This window comes from Leptonotus elevatus, chromosome 1, assembly GCF_054856555.1.
Source record: "Leptonotus elevatus isolate MCC_2025b chromosome 1, RoL_Lele_1.0, whole genome shotgun sequence".
Taxonomy (NCBI): domain Eukaryota; kingdom Metazoa; phylum Chordata; class Actinopteri; order Syngnathiformes; family Syngnathidae; genus Leptonotus; species Leptonotus elevatus.
The window spans coordinates 8,642,501-8,663,946 of NC_141239.1; the positions used below are offsets into that span (position 1 = coordinate 8,642,501).

A 21,446-nucleotide genomic window follows, 5' to 3' on the forward strand; every position below is an offset into this window, starting at 1 on the left:
AGCTTTCGCCATTGCAAGAATAAGCGATTGCCCTCAATACGGCACATTGTTGCACAAGTCGGTGAAACAGCAATCTGTATTAAACCGTAAGCATTGAGAGGTACTCATGCATTCCTGCAGCACGAAATCTGACAGAGAAAAGCAAAGAGTATAAAGATTATTACCACACTTAGTATAATGAAAATAATTTAGCATTTTTGGCCACAGATTGGACCAACTAAAACAACCGTTTGCGTTCCAAGCTTCTAATGTAATGTATTATGTGGAATCACTTACCATTCTTGAATGTGGTAATTCCACAGAATCTTTGATCTCCTTCACACTCCTGCACAGTGGTCTCACACGGTTCCCCATCTGGTCCAGGCATGCAGTGAAAGCACTTCAAACCGTCACCTGAGGAAAGAAAGAGCAAATCAGCAACAACAACAAAAATGTCATATTCAATCAGTGGAGGCATGCTCACCGACTGCGAAGAGCAGGGCAACGCTTAAAGCCAACAATAGAACCTTCATTGTGTTTTTCTGTGAGAGAAAAATGGGGCACTTAACAGGCCACACTTCTCACAAAAGTTTCAATATAATTAAATGGTTTAACCTGCAATCGGGTAACGTTAGCTCAAAGCTACCTTGGTGACTTGTAGTTTGCGATTTCTCACAGTCAGTGATACCAGCTTGTTGTCATTCCTTCTTTTATACTTGCTCATATTTACTCATCGTGTTTACACAGTCAGACTTTTATCCAAATATGTTCTCACAATCTGCCCAAATGAAGATTATTAATGAGGTGAACACTTGAAAAGGACAACACCCTAGAAGATGGGAAGCAACTGTGTATGGGACTTTTTAAAGAAGACATGTTTTTAGGGTTGCTACCTTGGATTTGTGAAAAAAGGGACACCTGACCAACTTGGGCACTTAACAGTCAAGCCTGAAATTATTCATACGCCTGGCAAATTTGGAAAATGTTGACATTTTAGCGTGACAACATTCCAAAACACACAGCACAAGTGGTTAAGAAAATATTGATGTTGAATTCAGTGTGGAGGGAACTAAAGATCAGGGTGATGACGAAAATACCTCATTGCTAAAGATGAATGTGCAAAAATATTAGCACAGTCATGCAATAAGCTGATCAGCAAATATAGGATGTGTTTTATTTGTTATAATAGCCAATAAAGGCTTTTCTATTGATTTTTTTGCACCGTGCTGGCAAGAGTTAAACAAAAAATCCAAAGGGATATTGTGTTCGACTTCTGATTCTGTGTTATTAATGATCTTTTCCTTTCTCTTTCAGGCCACCAGCAGCGGAAGTGCATGAGTCTTAACGACTGTAAAAAACATAATTTTTCCAATCACAATATACATTGCTGTCACTCCAACCTTTGTAACAGCTAAATACCACACAATATGGAGCCCCAGTAACGTTTAGGGCCCTTGTTGATTCTCGCAATTTTCTTTCTCTGACTCTATCCAACTCCAAATGACACCTAAAGGTGGAATCACCATCTTGGTTTAATGATGAAATCATGTGCACACTTTCAGCTTTCAATCAATAAAATGCACGCAAATATTTTTGCATCACAGTTACTGCTATGAAAGACAACTGAAAACTTTCAAACTCTCCAATGGGGAACACAATACAGACCAGACCTAGATTTAACTTGATATGAATGTTAATAGTGTTGAAGAAAAGTCTCTCTTCGTGTGTGTGTCGTTACAGCGGACTCACAGCATTCTTATACTATCTTGAAAGGCATTATTACAACACCCCCTTTTCCCGAAGCCTCCACCCCCCCCCCCCTTCCCCCCAGCCAAGACAGACATCATTCAATACACATTGACAGATGTCCTTTTGATGTGGAAATATAGTAGGTCTCAGACCTGACGTCACCTAGCATAAGATAAGACTTACAAAGAAATCTTACTAACACATTGACTTCAACCCCAGACAAATGGCTCATTGTTGTGGAAATAGAGGAGGCCCTTCAGACATGACGTCACCTGGAGACATAATTCAAACACTCACCAAGCTCTACTGAGAAAATTAAAACAGTTATAACTAAATCTGGGCAGAAGACCCTCAATAATCCCCAATTCGGACTCAAAAGAGTCCGACACAAGCAGATAAACATTTCAGAGAAAAATTCCAGCGGGATCTTCGTCCTTTGGGGGAGCGATAGACTCAACCATCATATAAGAAGACTCATTTCGTATGTCGTTTTTTTTTTTTTTTAAAGAGCTCAGTATTGTTCATTCGGTAATGTCATCATCATTGCTCTTTTTTTTTTTTTTTTTGTATGTGCGTGTGTGCGTGCGAGTGTGTGTGTATTCGTTAAAAAAAATCCCATACCATTCACCTAAACAGAAACACCGCCGTCAGGAGACCCGAGGAAGGACCGAAGAAAACAAAGGAAAGTGAAATCCAGCAACGACCAGACACCACCCACCGGGCCACCAACCAGAGTTCTTCACCAACCCCAGAAACATCTAAATTCCAACAAATCAGGGAGACCTCAAGAGACCAAAGGAGAGACTGAGGAAAGGAAAGAAGGACAAACAAAGCAGAGTGAGATCCACAGACACCAGCCTCCACCGATTCAATGACCTGAGGAGGAAGCAGATTGTGTCTGAGTTTCGATAGATGCTGGTGTGGTGGATCTGGCATGCATAAAAATCTCCACCAAAGAGGATAGCCGCGACCCCTGCCAGGACAGAGCAAGCGCAACACCTCAGGGCCCCCCAGGCCGCGGCAGCGCCTAAGGACGACCCCCGGGCCCCGCCAGGGCCACCGGCCGGAGAGCAAACCCAGGAGCAGGAGTGCCCCCCACCCCAACACGGCCCGCGCCCCGAACCCAATGCAGCAGGACGGGGCACTGCAGGCCCGCCAGGCACCCCACCGGTCCACAGCCCCCACGACCCGCCCCACATCCACCCCAACACAGCCACAGCCGCCCCCCAGGCCCCCAAGCCCCCAGACACCCACACACCCCCAGCACCCCCTCACTCAGCAGAGGGAAATTATATCCCCACGCTCCGATCCACCCGCCTCCCAGGCATGTCAGTGAGTGTATGTGGTGCATTAAAAAAATAAATAGGGGGGGGGGGGGGGCGGCGGGGACACGGACAGGGGACCGCAGCACTGCTCTATACTTCGGTCTGCCCCAACCGATGGCACCCCCCCCCCCCCACCGACACCCCCCCCCCCACACACACACACACACAGTTGTGTGGTGCATTAAAATTGGAGGGGAGTTGTAGGGCGAAGACTGTTTCCACCCTACCCCCCCCCCCCCCCCAAGTGTGTTATGTGCCCTATATGTCTATAAAAGTGTATTGTGCAAACCTAGTGCAGTGAGTTAAGAGGAGCGACCAACGGGGCCCCCCCCCAACCGGGCGGGGGCAGGAGGCGCACCCGTCCACCAAACCCCCACCCACCCCACCGGGACCCCGGCGGGCATATGGGACTAGCCCGGCGGGGCGATAGGGCTCGCCCCCCGGATACTGGGGCCCGCCCGAGGTGCCAGAAAAATAAATTTCTGACTCCTCTAGGGGAAATTGCTTGTTTGTATTTTAGCAAGCACCACAAGTACGGTGTCCTCAATGGATCAAAATGCTGTTTGTTTGTTGGGCAAAATGCTTCATTAACTCATTTACTGCCATAAATTCATTTTAATAAAAGATAATTAAAAATTAGGGACAAGAGGCGATTAAAATTTGTAATTGTAATTAATCGCATGACTTTACTAGTTAACTCACGATTAATCACAAATTTTACATCTGTTCTAAATGTGGGAAAAAAAATGTTAAACTAATAGAAATAATTACAATGAATTTTTTACGTTTATAGCCGTCAATGGCAGTGAATCAATAAAAAAAAAAAGAACAAAAGATTTTTACAGAATTCGGGGCGTCAGGCGATTAAAGTTTTTAATCGTAATTAATCGCATGACTTCACTAGTTAACTCGCAATTAATCACAAATTTTACGTCTGTTCTAAATGTACAATAAAACAATTATAGGTTTTCATACTATTGTTAACAAAAGTGGAAAAATGTTTAATTAATAGAAATAGTTAAATTAATTTTTGACGTTTATAGCCGTCAATGGCAGTGAATGAGTTAAGATGAAATTGATTGAGTTTCATCTTCTTTTATTTGCCCAGGGACTCAGGGCAGGTCAACATTTCCAGTGCTATATTTGTTTTAGTTCCTTGATGTTTTCTGATTTTCAGAACACTATTGTAATTCTTAGAATTAAGGCCAGGAATTTAATTTCATCATATACCACAGACCTGCTATATCACATATACAGCAATTGTGTAGCTTTCCTTTTTTTTCTCTCCATATTTTCCCTTTAAGAATGACTAAGTCATGTACACATCTGAAGTTGTCCTTTTGAAGTGTTTGTCTTATTAATACGCTTCATTTGGGGTGGATGAAAATACAATATTTGAAGAATAAAATGAGTGTGTACCCAAGATGAGTAAATATGAGCAACTATAAAAGAACAAATGACAACCAATTGGTACCACTGACTGACAGAATCAATAAAATTGAAATTAAATTGACTTTTTTCTCTCTCACAGAACAACACAATGAAGTTGCTACTATTGGCTTTCAGCGTTGCGCTGCTCTTCACAGCAAGTGGGTGTACTTTCAGGTTTGAAGTTGGCATTATGACTTTTTTTGCTTCTGATTTCCTCTTTCTTCCCTCAGGTGAAGGTCTGAAGTGCTTTTACTGCGATCCCGGCCCAGGGAGGAACGCGTGTGATGCCACTGAGCAGAAGTGCGCATCAGATGAGGACGTCTGTGGGGTTGTGGTAGACGGGAATTGTGAGTACTTTACGTCAGCATCAACATCAGTTTGTTAAGCCATTAAATACAGTGGACAATCAGAAGGCAAACACTTATTTCGGTTGAATGTCTGGTAATTGTACCTACATTTTGAGGCAAATTATATTGTCCACACCTTACTAACCGTGTAGCTAGCAGGATTTGTGTTAATAATACTTAATGTTGTTTTCCCATTCTGTCAGCGCCCCGGTTGCAGTCGTGCATGACTCCTCGCCTGTGCTCATGGTTTAAATACAGTTCTGGGTTTGTCACAGACTGCTGCTCAACCGACTTGTGCAACATCTGACCATAATAGGGAGGTTCACTGACAAATCTGCATGACACTTTCAGCTTTGAATTGAAATTAATTAATTTAATTATAACGGTTTGATTTATAATATTACTATTTAGAAGTGGACAAAATTGCTTTAATTTACTCAGTATGTCCCTGTGGGAGAATTTAAGGTGATGTGGGGGTGTGAAGCGAATGTGTTAAATAGATTCCTTTGTCTTTACAAAACCAGTTGAGCAAGAGGGGGGTTTTCTCTTCACATTACTGAGAGCAGAGCGAATGTGTTAATTAGATCTCTTTGTTTAAACTGGGGCCAGCAGGTCTGCTTTGAAAAACAACTCAATTCTTATCCGATCTCTACATAACATCATTGTGAAAGTGGGAGGGGACATCTAGGTCGGCTCTGAAAACAACATCTGGAGAGGACAGGGAAGTTTGGTGACGTGTATTGATGTGACTGTCTGGGAAGGAGAGGATTGGACGAAGAAGACGGGGAGGGGTTTGAAGAATCACGAAAGGATACTGGTGACTTGCTCATAGGAGGAAGACACACACGCGGTGGAACAATGTTTGGCCGACTTCATGTGTCCATAAACTTATGTGAAAATAAATCCTGATTTCACCGATCTCATTGTCTGAGTTTGATAATCAACATTATGAACACGGGAAAACAAAGATTCATTTTCTAACAGAATCAAATAAAATACATGCTGATGTTTTTGACTCTGATTGACTCAAATGAGTTGAGTGTGTGAAGGATATATGATATGATATGATAAGGAAGCAGAGAAAACTGTTAGCCTAGGAATGTACTCACCCTAGAAAGAAAAACGTTTTTTTTTATTTACTACTATTTACACCACTACTCTTACATTTGAGCATGGCTTGCTAGCTTACTAGCCACAATCTACACAGGGACAAATTTGCTGTTTGTTCCTGGCAGCAAACCGGACAATGTAACAGTAAACTGTAAAGTATTCTTCTCAGTGAACATATTGCGATCAAAAGCGTCAATTCATAATTATTTTAGCTACCGTTTGGAAATACAGGAGGCAAATAGCGCTGACTCCTACTGTACCTCAAACTGGAGACGTGCAGGTGTGATGGTGGAGCTAATGTTTTTACTCTTTTTTGTTTTGTTTTTGTTTTCAGAGTCTGACCGAGGTCTTTTTTAAGCTTTTGAGCCAGGCCAGCATGGTAGTGTTTTTATTTCATTTTCTTAACTCAAGAGCTATGGTTGTACACGTGCGCGTTCGGGCTGGCTAGCATCGGGCTATGCGCTAGCATCACTTTTACAGCAGGGGCATTGAACGACGTAAGCACACTTCTCTCGGGAAGCACAGATCTATAGGAGTTCTGGAGTAAGCGCGCGCACGCATGTACATGTTGCTGGACATGCATACTACATGTTTACACACTATATGTAAGTCCGTGGATGAGCGCGGCGCTCGCTAGAACAGCTTTTGGGGATGGAAACATGAATTGTCAAGCGTACCGGGAGATTTTTTTTATAAGTGACGGAGCTCCGTACCAAAAAGGCAGGGTGTATTAATTTGAGGAGGAACAAGCTACGTCAGAAAAGTTCCAGGACTAGTTTTACTAGGAAAAGTAGCCCCAAACTTCACATTTTAGAGGTTCAAGGAGAATTGTTATTGGCACACACTCTAAATCAACTTTGAACTCTGTAACTAATAAATACACTGACATTAAATACATAAATAATATTGTTTCATTTTCAGATTTTATTGTGAAAATATTGGCACAACATAAACATAATAAGCAATCTATAGCTTAAATACAAAAAAATCTGATTTGGGATTGTCGAGTACCGATATCAGGTATCGTAATCGGGACAATACCAGTATCAGCTGCCCTTTTGTGGTTGTTTTATGATTAGCAAAAAGCAATGAGAAGAGTAATTTTATGCCGTTTTTTTTTATTTTTTATTTAGAAGATATGCTGGTCTTTCTTTAAAATCATCCGTCATTTTTTTCTGTGTGGAAATTTGTGTGTCAAAAGTACTAGTGGAATTGGTACTTGGTCTTGGTGACTACATTTTTTTTTATTGAAAATCTCTATTAAAAAGGTCATGTAACGGCCATTTTAGATGGACTTTAAAATATAAATGACTGACATTTATGGCAACAATGTTAGTTAGCAACAGCAAAGCAGGCTCCAAAACAATGTGCTGAGTTGTTTTTACCTGTTTGGTTAAGTTGGGGGTCTCTTTGTTGTGAAATGTGAGAAAGACAATTTTCACATTTTTGTTTACCCAACTTAAAATTTTACCAAAGTTTATGCAGGTCATCCATTTTGTCTCCCTGCAATACCTCAGCCAGGTCAACTCGCGCAACCACTCATCCCAAATACAAAATGAAGTAATGTCCATGTCTACGTCATCGGGGCCATCTTGATATCGCAGAATATTCAACGACAATTGGCTTGTTTTAAGGATGGAGGCTTCTCATTCAAGTAGTATGCTAGCCATCATCCCGTTCCACATAGTGTTGGGCCATTGTTAGCTTGACAACCAGCGGGCTGGATCTTGATTAGGTCATCTTCAGACAACAAGAAAGCGAGCGCCCAAGATGAGGAGAGCATTTTTGTGACAAGTTGACATGTAGCCACTAGCCAAACACAAACACCCCGCCACACTTCTTCACGGAGCACCGTGAATTTCAGAAGCTAACACTGTTATTATGCTAGTCTGTGCATCAAAGCCTTAGCATTAGCATATTTCACCATTTCCATAACATGTAGAGTTGCCACCCGTCCAGTTTTTCCCAGAATTGTTCTTTTTTTTTTTTACCAGCTGTCCTGGGCAGATACAAATCTCTCGCAGGACACAATTTGTCACGTTTTTTTAAGAAGAATGCCAAAAGCTAATTTTATAAATGTCCCCTGCGCTACTGTGGAACGCTTTACCGAGCGTGCCACCGGCACTTTTCCGTAGGTGCACTTTGGACTACCGTGGGCTCCAGGTGGCGGAGTGGAACCATCACTTGCCTTCGATGCAGGTTGGCGTGGGTTAATTTCCCCGCCTGGGAGACCATGTTTGTGAGAGTGAATAAAAAATGAAAAAGAAACTTTGGATTACGGTAACTCTGGCACCGTTTGTGCTATCTGAAAAATGTCAATGGTGTCTGTAATTACGGTAATTTCAGACCTCCTCTCACAATACACGTTGCCACGTTGTGTTTGTATCTTATTGTGTGTGGGTTTTTTGTTTGTTTTGTGTATGCCTTGTTTGTAGTTTATAGTGTGATTAGCTGAATAAATAACATTACTCTTAGTTCAGTTTGTTTTGTGAAAAGGGACATACATTTTATTACAGTCTCTCTGTGTCTGTGGGAAAAAACATTTATCAGCTTTTATATACATTTGAACAAAAAGTGGCAGGTTCAAAATTATTCATAATTTTCTCCTACAAAAAAAAAATCAATAGAAAAGCTTTTATTGGCTATTATAACAAATAAAACACATCCTATATTTGCTGATCAGCTTATTGCATGACTGTGCTAATATTTTTGCACATTCATCTTTAGCAATGAGGTTTTCTCGTCATCACCCTGATCTTTAGTTCCCTCCACACTGAATTCAACATCAATATTTTCTTAACCACTTTTGCTGTGTGTTTTGGAATGTTGTCACGCTAAAATGTCAACATTTTCCAAATTTGCCAGGCGTATGAATAATTTCAGGCTTGACTGTTAAGGGCCCAAGTTGGTCAGGTGTCCCTTTTTTCACAAATCCAAGGTAGCAACCCTAAAAACATGTCTTCTTTAAAAAGTCCCATACACAGTTGCTTCCCATCTTCTAGGGTGTTGTCCTTTTCAAGTGTTCACCTCATTAATAATCTTCATTTGGGCAGATTGTGAGAACATATTTGGATAAAAGTCTGACTGTGTAAACACGATGAGTAAATATGAGCAAGTATAAAAGAAGGAATGACAACAAGCTGGTATCACTGACTGTGAGAAATCGCAAACTACAAGTCACCAAGGTAGCTTTGAGCTAACGTTACCCGATTGCAGGTTAAACCATTTAATTATATTGAAACTTTTGTGAGAAGTGTGGCCTGTTAAGTGCCCCATTTTTCTCTCACAGAAAAACACAATAAAGGTTCTATTGTTGGCTTTAAGCGTTGCCCTGCTCTTCGCAGTCGGTGAGCATGCCTCCACTGATTGAATATGACATTTTTGTTGTTGTTGTTGTTGCTGATTTGCTCTTTCTTTCCTCAGGTGACGGTTTGAAGTGCTTTCACTGCGTGCCTGGACCAGATGGGGAACCGTGTGAGACCACTGTGCAGGAGTGTGAAGAAGATCAAACATTCTGTGGAATTGCCACATTATATAATCGTAAGTGATTCCACGTAATACATTACATTAGAGGCTTGGAACGCAAACGGTTGTTTTAGTTGGTCCAATCTGTGGCCAAAAATGCTAAATTATTTTCATTATATTAAGTGTGGTAATAATCTTTATACTCTTTGCTTTTCTCTGTCAGATGTCGTGCTGCAGGAATGCATGAGTGCCTCTCAATGCTCTTGGCGTAATCCATGGTGCTGCTCCACCGACTTGTGCAACATTTGGCCGTATTGAGGGCAATCGCTTATTCTTGCAATGGCGAAAGCTCCATCAGGAAGCATCTCCTGTCTTACATAACCATACCAAAATTGTCTGTATAACTCTTTCAGCTTCCTGTTTTGTAATATGAACTTGAAACTGAATTAAAAATTGTCTGACATCATTAAAAAAAAAATCTTACTTACATTTTTAACTGGGTATTAAACTGACGGTTCAATATCTTTACATAATATCAGACAGGTTTCCTTTATTTGTATGCCTATTTCAGTATATATATATATCAGATCTCGCCATGTTCTTTGTTTTTAAATATGTCAAGCAGAACCTTGGACTTTCTTTGACACGTATAATTTTGCTTTTATGATACCTCAAACGTGACTTGGTTGTTATATTTTGAATCAAACTATAAAACAAAAATAAGATGGCCATTAAAAAAAACTAAAAGGATGGCAAAGAATAACTAATGACTAAAAAGAAGAAAGCAGACAATATTAAAAAATAAAATATTTCAGCTTCTCATGAAGTGAGCCCACAAGGTTTTTTTTTCATCATTTTTCTTTTTAAATAGTTGTCTTTTATAAGGGCAACATGTACTTTGTAATTATTTGTTTTATGCTTGTAAGCAGTTGCCATTGTCATATCAAGACTTTTTCTTTTTTTGTGTGCAAAACCTCATGTCATGCTTAATGTTATCCTAAGGGAGTTGCACCAGACGTTAAGGCACGTATGAGCTGCTAGCTAGCTTTAGCCTTTGAGCGCCAGTTGAAAATTACACTATTGTACTGAAAACTGTATCAGAAATATATCATAAAATGAAAACTGTGTACCTTAACGTTTTACGAGAAAAAAATAAATGTAAATGACCCACCCAAAAAAATAAGAATACAAACTCATGTACACTAGATTGTGAGTATCTTAAAGCTAGCATCACAGTGGTACTGATGAAAAACGCAATTGGTCTGTAACGCCGACCCCTAAAATGTACATTAACTTTGTGGAGCAATAAATGATTGATTATTTATTTATTTATTTATTTTAAAGTATGTAAGATAAGTAATTTTTTATCTGATTAATCTTCTTCTTAAGATTTGGGAATTTTCGTGAGGTTCAGTGACTGAATTTATGTCGCACTGTTATTGTGATGAGAATCATTCAAATATGAGAGTAAACATTTATAATTACAGAAATAAAAAAATACACATGTTGGCATTGGTCTGTTTTCTATATTGATTACAGTGGACCCGAACTGGAGTCAAATCTGTATACAACTGTGGGGAGTGGAATTTACCCCCCCCCCCTCACCCAAAAATATATTTTAAAATAAACAAATAAACAAACAAACAAACAAACTAATAAATAAATAAATATACAAATAAATACACGGGGTGGGGGCAAGCCACCCAAAAACAACAACAGCAACCTACAACCAACCTAACTCAACAATAATTGTGTTCCCCACTACAGGCCTGCTAAAAGTAACACAAAAATAAACCAGAAACTGATGTATTATTTTTTGTTTAAAAAAATAAAAAAACAACTGCACAGCAATGTGCAAAAATACGACGGCGTATTAGGGCCACGTAGTAATATAATTTTTTTTTAGAGGGCGGGGATAATATTCAGAGAAAAAAAAATCTTCACTTCATTCGCAAAAAAAAATTCTCACAAATTTGCTACTTTATAAAGTGGCAAATTTGCGACTTTGTGCCATTTAATAAAATCAATGTTATCATTCAAGTTTTAATTATTTAATTACATTTAATAGCAGCTTTTATTTTATTATCCTGTTCACACATTAATTTTAAATTTTTCAGATGTCACTTGAAATATGTATCCGCGCCTTGTCCTCCAGCATCTGACAAATATTTGGTATTCATCCAGATTAGCATTAGTGAGATTTAGTTGGCATTAGAAGGTTGTGTTATTTTGCCAAATCTCCATTCAAGTCTTTCAACTGCCTCACCCATCTCAGCGTTCACAGTTCCCAAGGTGTTAAGGTCAATGTTGAACCCTGTCCAAAGCTCGATTTGAACTTGGATCTGGGTCTACGGGATTTTAAAAAGATACAGTAATACACAACATGGTATAAAGAATTCATATGTGAGCTTTATTCTCTGGACCGGCATGACCTCATCACTGTTCAGAATTCACACACATATACTTGTCCTGTAAGATACAATATATTAATCAACTGGATGAAATTGTTCCAGGTCAAATAAAAGGTGCAGTATAAGTGCAGTATCCAATAAATAAATACTATTTATTTAGATGTTGCAGACCCCTCGTACCTAGCGGTTGTAAAAAAGAAAATTGAATCACTAATTTATAGCGCATTTCATACACAAATATGCTTTACATCGTATGTTTGGGAAAGGATAGCATAGTTCTTATTCGGGATTTAAAAGCATTTACACTTTATTGTTATGTTTTGAATCTTTATTCATTCACTCTGATAATAAAGGAAACAAGCAAATAGAGGAGATAGATAGATAGTTAGTGACATCAACTGCAAAATGAACTTTTATCCCAGTCACAAGTTTAACTCACATTATGGTTGTAGGCTAGCGGGCTAGCTAGCAAGAAGCTACAGCGCGTAGCATGTTGCCGGACTATCAGCTCAAACTTTCGCTCCAAAGTAAGTTCCAGTGAATACCGGTCGCCATTTCCTCCTCCCGTCCGTGAAGCTTTTTCAAACTGCCCACGGGTGGAGGACTCGACTAGTCAGTTTGTTCGTTCCCACCTCCCCGACTTGTAGTGTTAGAAAACCAATCTCTCTGTTTTCTTGCGTGTTGAAATAAAACTCAAAGTTGAGATCTCGTGAAGAGGTTTCTTGCAAGCTTTATTATTTAGAAATTTCTAAAGCCACTTTGCAGACCCTTGCTGAATCAGAAGTGATCTCAAAGTGTCCATCTCTCTCTCCGCTCCTCCTCACTTATACAAAAGCAGTGTTTACAAAAAAATACTCTCCCCGTGTCATCCTGTCCTGTCAGCAGAGTGAAATACACAAACAGATAATAAAACTTCAGTTCCTATCTTTAGTCCACTCCAGATGTGGGTAAACAATTGGTCCCGGCACCTCCTGGACCAGGTAATTTATGGACAGACCTCTGCGTGCACTTCCAAACATCCCTGATTTAGATAACTCAGAAACCTTACTTGACATTCCTTTCCCAGAGAAGAGAACAATGGACTATAGATTGAATAACATATGAAGTAACTGTTGTCTTATTATTACACAGCTCTAACTAAAATAAAAAAATGTTAAAATATAAATTGAAACAGTAAAACAATGTTAATAATGTTAACAGTAGCAACGGTTACACTCACGCGGGCGTGCACGCGCTCTTCTCTCTCTCGCTCTTTCTCCTTCTCTCTCTCTCCCTCTCTCTCTCTGTCGAGCGGGGGTGTATAAGCGCTCTCTCTCACTCTGTCTATCTCTCGCTCTCTGTCTGTCTCTCTCTCTCTCTCACTCTCCTTCTTTCTAAGAAATTTGTGTTATATCCATTTTTTTCTTCCCCCAAGCAGTATTCAAGACATTTGAAAGGTAATTGTACATGTTTACAGTAACTTTAATAGTGCTGTCACTATCAAATATTTTTAGAATTGATTAATCAATTGAGTATTCAATCGATTAATCAACTAATCATATTCATTTTAATTTTGCATTAAAGCGTATTACAAAAAAAAAAATCCCTCTGATTACTGTTTATTAATCGGTGATTGGTGTTTATTTCGTAAGTCGTGTTCATATAGTGATTAAAAAAAAGGGGGATTGATGTTGTACTATGTTACCGGTTTGGTTACTGTTTTCCAAAGTAAAAACAGATGTTTGCAAATGTTTTATTTTCATTAAACACAGAAGATAATCAGCCTTCTTTCATGAAGGACTACATAAATCAGTGAAACAATTTTTTTCAATATGATGAAATCAGAGAATTTGGACAACTTTAAATTAAAAAATTCTATTTAATTAAATTAAACACACGAAATATTGGTTCCAGCCTCTTCCACCTCACGCAAATGTGTGTGTGTTTTTTAAATTACTGTACAAAGTATTTTGGTGTTAATATCGACTTAAACGGTGAAATCCGACTTAAATCGAAATTCGGGTTACATCGAACTGAACTCGTCCGTAACTCGAGGACTCCTTGTACTTGATTATTAAAATAGTTGTCGATTCATTTGATAATCAATTCATTTTTGACAAAACTAAACTGTAGCAAATTGGATAAACTCTGACAATCTGAGACAAACAATCTGTGTTGTAGCCAATTTACATGCGTGTTGTGTTGTGTGTGTGAGTTTTGGTGAGGCACTAATTGGTTGCTATGGATACCTGCACACCTTGTTGGTGTTTTTTTTTTTTTTAAAGCTCTTCAACAGACTACAAATACATTTTTCAAACGTACTTTTATGGCAGACATAATTTTTACAATTTTTTACATTTGAGCAATTAATGACTTCAAAGGAAAATGTATCTGAGGTGCATTGAAACTCATCATTTGAAACGATTAATTCACAAAAATAATCGATCTTTTGGAACGTTCGAAACATCTCCCCACAGCGACATCTCAATGTAAAGCAAGCATTAAAATAGCATTTATCATCCACTGATGCCATCACACCACAACAAATAAGGTAAGGCATTTTTTATTGTTTAAATACTGTACAGGGTGTAAATGTAAAAAAACAAAAAGAACAAATATAAATTAAAATAGGAATTTTCTGTTTTTGGAGCTTGGGAACGGATTAATTGCATTCACATTATTTCCTATGGGAAAAAATGTTTCGGAGGTTGAACAATTCTGACTTTTAACACTTCACAGGAACGAATTATATTCAAACTCCGAGGTACCACTGTACTCAGCCAGCAAGCCATTCATTCACCTTCAGGCGGCACCAAAAGAGTTAATGCCAGTGCAGCTCAAGGATCCAAATGATCAATTTAATCACCCATCTACAGGAGACATTAAACCCGTCATGTTAATATAATATTAGTCCTCGTAGGGGTTGAGCTCAGACAGGTAAGGTGTGGCAAGAACACACAAGGAGCTACTTTTGAAGTGTTGAGCTTATTAATAATAATTATCAGGATGGACGTCAAATTAAATATTTGACAAGATACTTGAGGACAAAGGGCGGCACATCTTTCAAATGAGTAAATGTGTAAACATCAAAATAGTGGCTATAAAAAAGTGACTAATAACAAATTGGTATCATTGAACAGCACAAACCAAAACGTCCCAGTAAACAAGGTAAGCTATGTAGACGTACTTTTCTACGTTCTAGGCCCCGCCCACACGAAAGGCAGTTTCAATGTATCCTCACAAGTTTCTTACCGTTTGAGCCGTTCGTCCACATGACGGCGCGGTTTCGGAGCTTGAAACCGATTACTTTTGAAAGCGGGCTCCAGAGTGGAACGATTTCAAAACGCGCACCGCACCAGGAAGCACCAAGATGGCGGACGAGTAAGTTACGCCGTGAGTAGCACCGGTTTTGGGCCGTAACTTTTCGTATCAAAACTTGTTATACTTCACCTGAAATTCAAGATGAACATTAATGCAAGTGCTAAATCGGCAACAAAGAAGCCTCCGGTGCTACCGACTTTGAAAACACCACAGAAATCATTGAAGTGTGGTGAACACAACTACTGTGCAATGGAGGTGGCTTCTGAGACAAAACGCAACTCCGCTGCTTCAAATCCAAGTAAGACACCGACGGATAAGAAAGCTAAGCCAAATGAAACGGTCAAGTTTCACAAATGCCATTTTTAATGCAATAATGGAGCCGACTAAGCGTGTGACTGGAATGGAAACACAGCTTGACGATATTCGAGAACAGAACAAGACAGAACGCGACTATGATTGCTAATTTGACAAAGACCGTTCAATTGAATGCTGAGGAGTTCGAAGTAACTCAAAAGAAAGAAAGTGCTGGACTGTTTGTTTTTTGCAAGAGACTCATCCTTCAGACACGGATGTGACTTTTTGGGCAAATCGATGGGGAGACAAGATTCTGTTCAACGAGATCGGGAGGAGTGGCCGCGTGCTTCGATAACTTTCCGGGAGAAATTCGAACCCACCGGACTGATGCAGAGGGACACTGGTTGACAGCCGTGACAAAAGTAGAAGGTGTGTTTCTCATAATAACAAATGTGTATGGATACAACAATGATAAGCAAAATAGAGCAATGTTAGAAAATGTATCAAATACTATCAGGGAATTTAAAGCTTAATAACCCATTAACTCATTCACTTCATTCATAGCTCTGCATATGATTGGTAATTTAAATAAATGTGAACGATTTGCCCTGAAAGAACAGCCTCTGCAATTATTATATAACGTAAAAGTTAAGACGGAAATAAAATACTTGGGGATTACTATAACAAAAGACAAAAAGATTTCTGAATAGATGAATATTTGTGTTAATATCAACAACTGCAAACTTGTTTTGAATCGATGTTTTCATTTTTGGGGAGAATATTGTTCACCAAGATGGATAGTCTTTCAAGATGAATATACCCAGCGTATTCCCTTTCCGTACCACACAAATTGATTAAAATAATTGATCCCATAAACTTCCATTTCATTTGGAAAAATAAACGTCATTATATAGCCAAAAACTAACATGATCAAAAATGAGGAAGATGGAGGAGGAAACGCCAGATTTTGATTCTATGAATGGTATATTCAAACTTAAATGGCTGAAATTGTTGCTCTATTTGGCATTACATACCCAACTTGATTTTTGATGAATTGGGAGGAATTCACTTTCTCTTAAAATTTGATTTTGAGTTGAATAAATTACCGGTGAAGCTTTCTGACTTCCACCAGCAAGTACTCTATATAATATAACTATTAATATCAGATCATTTTTTGTGTGTGCAAAGACAGCTGCCCATCTATTAAATGACCAAGGAAGTAATTTACAATATGATGTTTTTTTGTGAGAAATTTTAGATCCAGTGTACTGAGAAGAAATACAATCAAATTGTGAAAACTATGCCATCATCTCTACTGACTATGGCTCAACAAGATATATCTTATTCAAACACTATCCCTAATTAGAAAAATCGCTGGATAGAAGGGATTCATTTTTGTAATCCTAATTGCAATAACACATCTTTAAGATGATATCTACAAAAATGTAGTTGCCCGATCCCTGTAAAAAGGAACTATATTCTGAAAGGTTTTAAAAAAGAAGAAATTAAGAAGGTCAGATGTAATTATCTATCTTTTCCTATCCCATTCAAGATGAAGGAAATCAAATTTAAAATTTTTAACAAAATTTACCCAACTAAAGAATATCTAAAACATAAATTCAAAATGGAAACGGGGATGTGTGTGTTTTGTAGAATTGAAAACAAAGACTTGGAACATCTTTTTTTTTCTTGTAATATAATTCAGAGGTTTTGGAAGGATTTTCAAGATTGGTTGCAACACAAGAGTATTCAATTTGCTGTGCTATCAATAAAAGAGATACATTTTGGCATGAACATTAACAATAGGAAAATTGACTTTGGTGTCAATGTTCTTCTTGTAATGGGAAAGCAGTTTATTCACAAATGTCGTAAAAAAAAAAAATCCTAATATGGCTCACTGGAAGAATGAGATCTGTCCTCTTTGCAAAATCTTTAAGGTTTATGGATCAGAAAAATGCCCATGCTTTTGATTTTTTTTTTTGAATGACTGATTTAATTTAAAATATTTGTGGGATCCTTTTCTTTTTGACATTTTGTAACAATGCCCCTTGTTCTGTGTTTGTAGATTGCAATAAAGTTAGAAAAAAAATGAACTTTAAATGTCCTGTCTTTGTAGTGTATTAATTTTTTCTTTTTCTAGAGAGAGCTCAGTATTGTTCATTCGGTAATCTTACCGATTCGACATGTCATCATCATTGCTCTCTCTTTTTTTTTCTCTTTTTCTTTTTTTTTGTATGTGCGTGAGTATGTGCATGTGTGTGTGTGCGAGTGTGTACTCTATTGACCTAAAATCTATTAAAAATTCCATACCGTTCACCTAAACCGAATACTTCAGAATCCAGCTAGAGCGAGGTTGTCAAGAGACCCGAGGAAGGATCAAAGAAAAGAAAAGAAAGTGAAATCCAGCACCGACCAGACATCACCTACTTCCCACCGGGTTACCAACCAGAATCTTTCACCAACCCCAGAAGCATCTAAATTCCAACAAATTAGACAGACCCCAAGAGACCAAAGGAAAGACTGAGGAAAGGAGAGGATAGATGAAGCAGAGTGAGATCCACAGACATCATCCTCCACCGATTCAACGACCAGAGGAAGAAGCAGATTGTATTTGAATTTCGATAGATGCTGGTGTGGTGGATCTGGCATGCATGACAATCTCTACCAAAGAAGGGAGCCGTGGACCCCGGCCAGGACAGAGCAAGCACAACCCCTCAGGGCCCGCAGGGGCCACCGGCCGGAGAGCAAACCCAGGAGCGCCCCCACCCCAACACGGCCCGCGCCCCAAGCCCAACGCAGCAGAACGGGGCACGGCACGCCCGCCAGGCATCCCACCGGCCCAAAATTAATTTGAACAAATTCTATTAGTTGAACATTTTTCCCACTTTTGTTAACGAGAGTATGAAAACCTAGAATGTTTTTATTGCATTAGAACAGATATAAAATTTGTGATTAATCGTGAGGTAACTAGTGATGTCATGCGATTAATTACGCTAATTTTTTACATATATTATTTATTGATAATCTTTTCTTTAAATAAAAAAAAATATATATATATATATTTTATTTTTTATTTTTTTATTTATTTATAAAAAAAAGATTTTAAAAATTTGTGGCGACAGGCAATTTTTTTTAAAATCGTAATTAATCGCATTACTTCACTAATTAACTCACGATTAATCACAAATTTTCTATCTGCTCTAAATGTACAAAAAAAATCTAGGTTTCCATACTCTTGTTAACGAAAGTGGGAAATAGTTAAAATTAATTTATGACGTCTATAGTCGTCAATGGCAGTTTCTTTATTGCACAATACTCCATATATTAAAACATATATTAAAACAAAACTTAAACTAATACAAGATGTAGTGTCACATGTTTATGTTTTCAGGCACAAAATAAAATGGAGGTCAAGCCAAATTAAAAATAAAAGCTTAATTTACATTTGGACATCAGTGCTTTGTTAGGCTTTTTTTTTTTTTTTTTTTTTTGCTAGGGTTTTGTTAGAGTTGGCTGGTTGTTAATTAATGGATTGAACTAAACCAAAATTACAACTCAGGCCAACACCAAGGTTATTATTAATTAGAGTTAACCTAAACAAACAAAATAACTATAACTAAAATTGAAAAGACGTTTAACAAAATCTAACAAATGATAATAATAAATCATTATAGCAAAAATTTTCGTTTTCGCTGTCAATTTATATCATACATGAGCTTTCAGGGTACATTGTAAATTATTATTATTTTTTTTATGTCGCTGTACATCCGTACAGAAGAAGGAAGGTCAAACAGTAGTTTGAGATTTGCAGTTTACTTTCCTTTAAAACAAAACCAAAAACTAATAATACTAAAACTAATACAAATTAAACTAAAACAAAGCATTTTCAACTAAATAAAAACGATTATAAGCTCTAAAGACTAATTCAAACTAAATAAGAAAAAGAAAAAAAAGAATTCCACCTTCAAAACTTCAACAAATTGTGTCCTCAGTTCCCAAACATTTATTACGTTTATTTAGCTTCAGGATGCAACAGATACAAGTCCCGAATCTCAAGACAAACCAGACAAAAGCTCCAGGAAGAAGAAGCATATCTGACGTCTTGTTTTACTTTCTCCGACAGGTGCGCCAAAGCGGCAAGAGACCTCAACCCTTCATGTCCTTTAGTTGGCTTGCAATGCATTAAAAAGAAAAAAAAGGTGTTGTTGTTGGAGTTAAACATGATGGGATGGTGATTTAATGGACCAGACCGCAATGTTTTGAAGAATGCAATTGAGTTTTATAAATTATTGTTCCTGTTGATGATAATCTTTGCCTACAAGGTTACACTATAAAACTTCCAACCTCAACTTAATTATTTTTTTTACTGGTGAAATCAAGCCAATGTTCGAATTTGAGAATATCGCTTTAGACAGGGTTGGGGTTTCAAGACACGCTTAAGTTTTTAAATAAATGTTAGGGTTTCTAATTTTCATTAGGGTTCCAAGTTAGATTTTCAAGATAGGGCTGTGATTTTCAAAAGGGTGTCAAACCAGGATGAGGGCTTCAAAGTAGTTTTGAACTTCAGTTTGGCGTTTCAAAGCAAGATTATGATTCTGAAAAAGGGTTAGTTAAGGATTAGTGCTTCAAATGACAGTTTCAAGACTGGGTTAGTGTTTCAAATTAGGGTTGTAAACCATGGTAAGGCTTTTAAAGTTAGGCCGGGTACACACAGAAAGACAATTGGGGTGTTTTTGTCTCGATTTTTCCCCTTCCCGACCAAGGACATCAAACATCAGACTATCTTATGTCTTTTAAGCATTTCCAACAAGGATATCTTATGTCTGAAGTGTGTTAAAGAGTACGTTTTTCCTGATAACAGGGTCCGAAATGGGTCGAGCCAAATATTTTAAATATTAAGGGTCCTATTTTGATGCCAAGTGCATTCCCATTTCTTTACTGTAGAACTGAGCGTAAATGATCATTTGTGCCATTGTGGGATGGAGCGTATTACCAATCAAAGCGGCAATCCTGTCATGGTCTGTGTTTTGGTTTGGTTTATTGATCATGTTTTCCTAGTGTGTCTCCCTATGTCAATGTCTCGTCAAGTTTTATCATGTCCTCCTGTGCTTGTCATCCCGGTCCCTGGTGTTCCCCAATCAGCTCCCCAAGCCACATGTCTTGTCCAGGTGTCTCGTTACTGTGTGTATTTAGGCCCCGAGTCCAAATAAATCTCGTACACGCAGAAGCATTTCAAGAGTTGCGTGTGTCCAAAAGAAGACGCTGAGGACGTGTAACGGCTGTAATGTATATGCCAAGTCTGGGGTGGCGCTGTAGCGCAGCCACAGGGAGTTAACGGAAAGCGTAGAAGAAAAATCTGCGAAAAAGACAAACTTTTTTTTCTAACTTTATTGCAATTTACAGAATAGATATGGCTTTAATGTATCAAAACAACATGAAAAAGACAAACACAGGAGAAGTGACAATGGCGGGTGATTCAAGTACGACGCCGCTTGTTGAAAGTGGGAAAAAATATGAAAAATATTTCGCTGCAAAAGCATAAACAAGCTAAGGAGGCTGCGCAAAACTGACGGTTCGCGTAGTCATCGAGCCGCGACCATTACGTCATCACTGGAGGAGTATCCTGCATATGGTGTCCAGACGGACGCGAATGGGGCGCGTTTTAAAATCTTCTTTCAAAAGTGATGGGTTTCAAACTCCGAAACCGCGCCATCGTGTGGACTAACGGCCTAAACGGTAAGAAACTTGTGAGGATACATTGAAACTGGCTTTCGTGTGGACGGGGCCTCAGTTCCCTGCTTTCTTTCAGTCCTTGTCGAGTCACTGGCCGTTTGTCAATATCAAGAAGACAGAGTACGTTCTTGTGACGCAACGAGGCGGGTCTTGGTAAGCCCGATCTCAGGAACGTACTTCCCAAGCACGCATATCTCGCTGCCGTATTTACGTAATTCATCGCAGTTTTATCATGTGACTAGCTTTCAACTATTTCAATGTTTCAAAATGTGTTTTTACAACATACATGGGTTCAAAACCTT

At 38.5% G+C, this 21,446-nt stretch overlaps 1 protein-coding gene and 2 long non-coding RNA genes across 4 annotated transcripts in view; 2 read left to right on the forward strand and 1 right to left on the reverse strand.

Moving 5' to 3' along the window:
* The window catches only part of LOC147180597 (uncharacterized), an 822-nt gene extending 119 nt beyond the window's left edge, over nucleotides 1-703 (reverse strand). Inside the window, exons 1-4 of the mRNA XM_086077130.1 lie at nucleotides 626-703; nucleotides 464-521; nucleotides 277-393; nucleotides 1-128 (exon numbers count right to left, since the gene is read on the reverse strand). The exon at nucleotides 1-128 is cut by the window's left edge and continues 119 nt beyond it. Coding sequence (XP_085933256.1) covers nucleotides 34-128; nucleotides 277-393; nucleotides 464-521; nucleotides 626-703 — 348 coding nt within the window. The 3' untranslated portion in view covers nucleotides 1-33. The remainder of the gene's footprint in view (nucleotides 129-276; nucleotides 394-463; nucleotides 522-625) is intronic.
* LOC147180595 (uncharacterized) overlaps nucleotides 1-5,749 on the forward strand; it is a 27,240-nt gene extending 21,491 nt beyond the window's left edge. For both annotated transcript variants that reach the window (XR_015097223.1, XR_015097225.1), the window contains 3 exons: nucleotides 4,585-4,642; nucleotides 4,715-4,831; nucleotides 5,035-5,749. This is a non-coding gene — a long non-coding RNA (uncharacterized LOC147180595). The remainder of the gene's footprint in view (nucleotides 1-4,584; nucleotides 4,643-4,714; nucleotides 4,832-5,034) is intronic.
* A 3,332-nt stretch (nucleotides 5,750-9,081) lies between these two features.
* On the forward strand, nucleotides 9,082-10,334 carry LOC147180598 (uncharacterized). Its single transcript, XR_015096568.1, has 3 exons — nucleotides 9,082-9,288; nucleotides 9,365-9,481; nucleotides 9,630-10,334. It is a non-coding gene; the product is annotated as an uncharacterized LOC147180598 (long non-coding RNA).
* The last annotated feature ends 11,112 nt before the right edge of the window (nucleotides 10,335-21,446 follow it).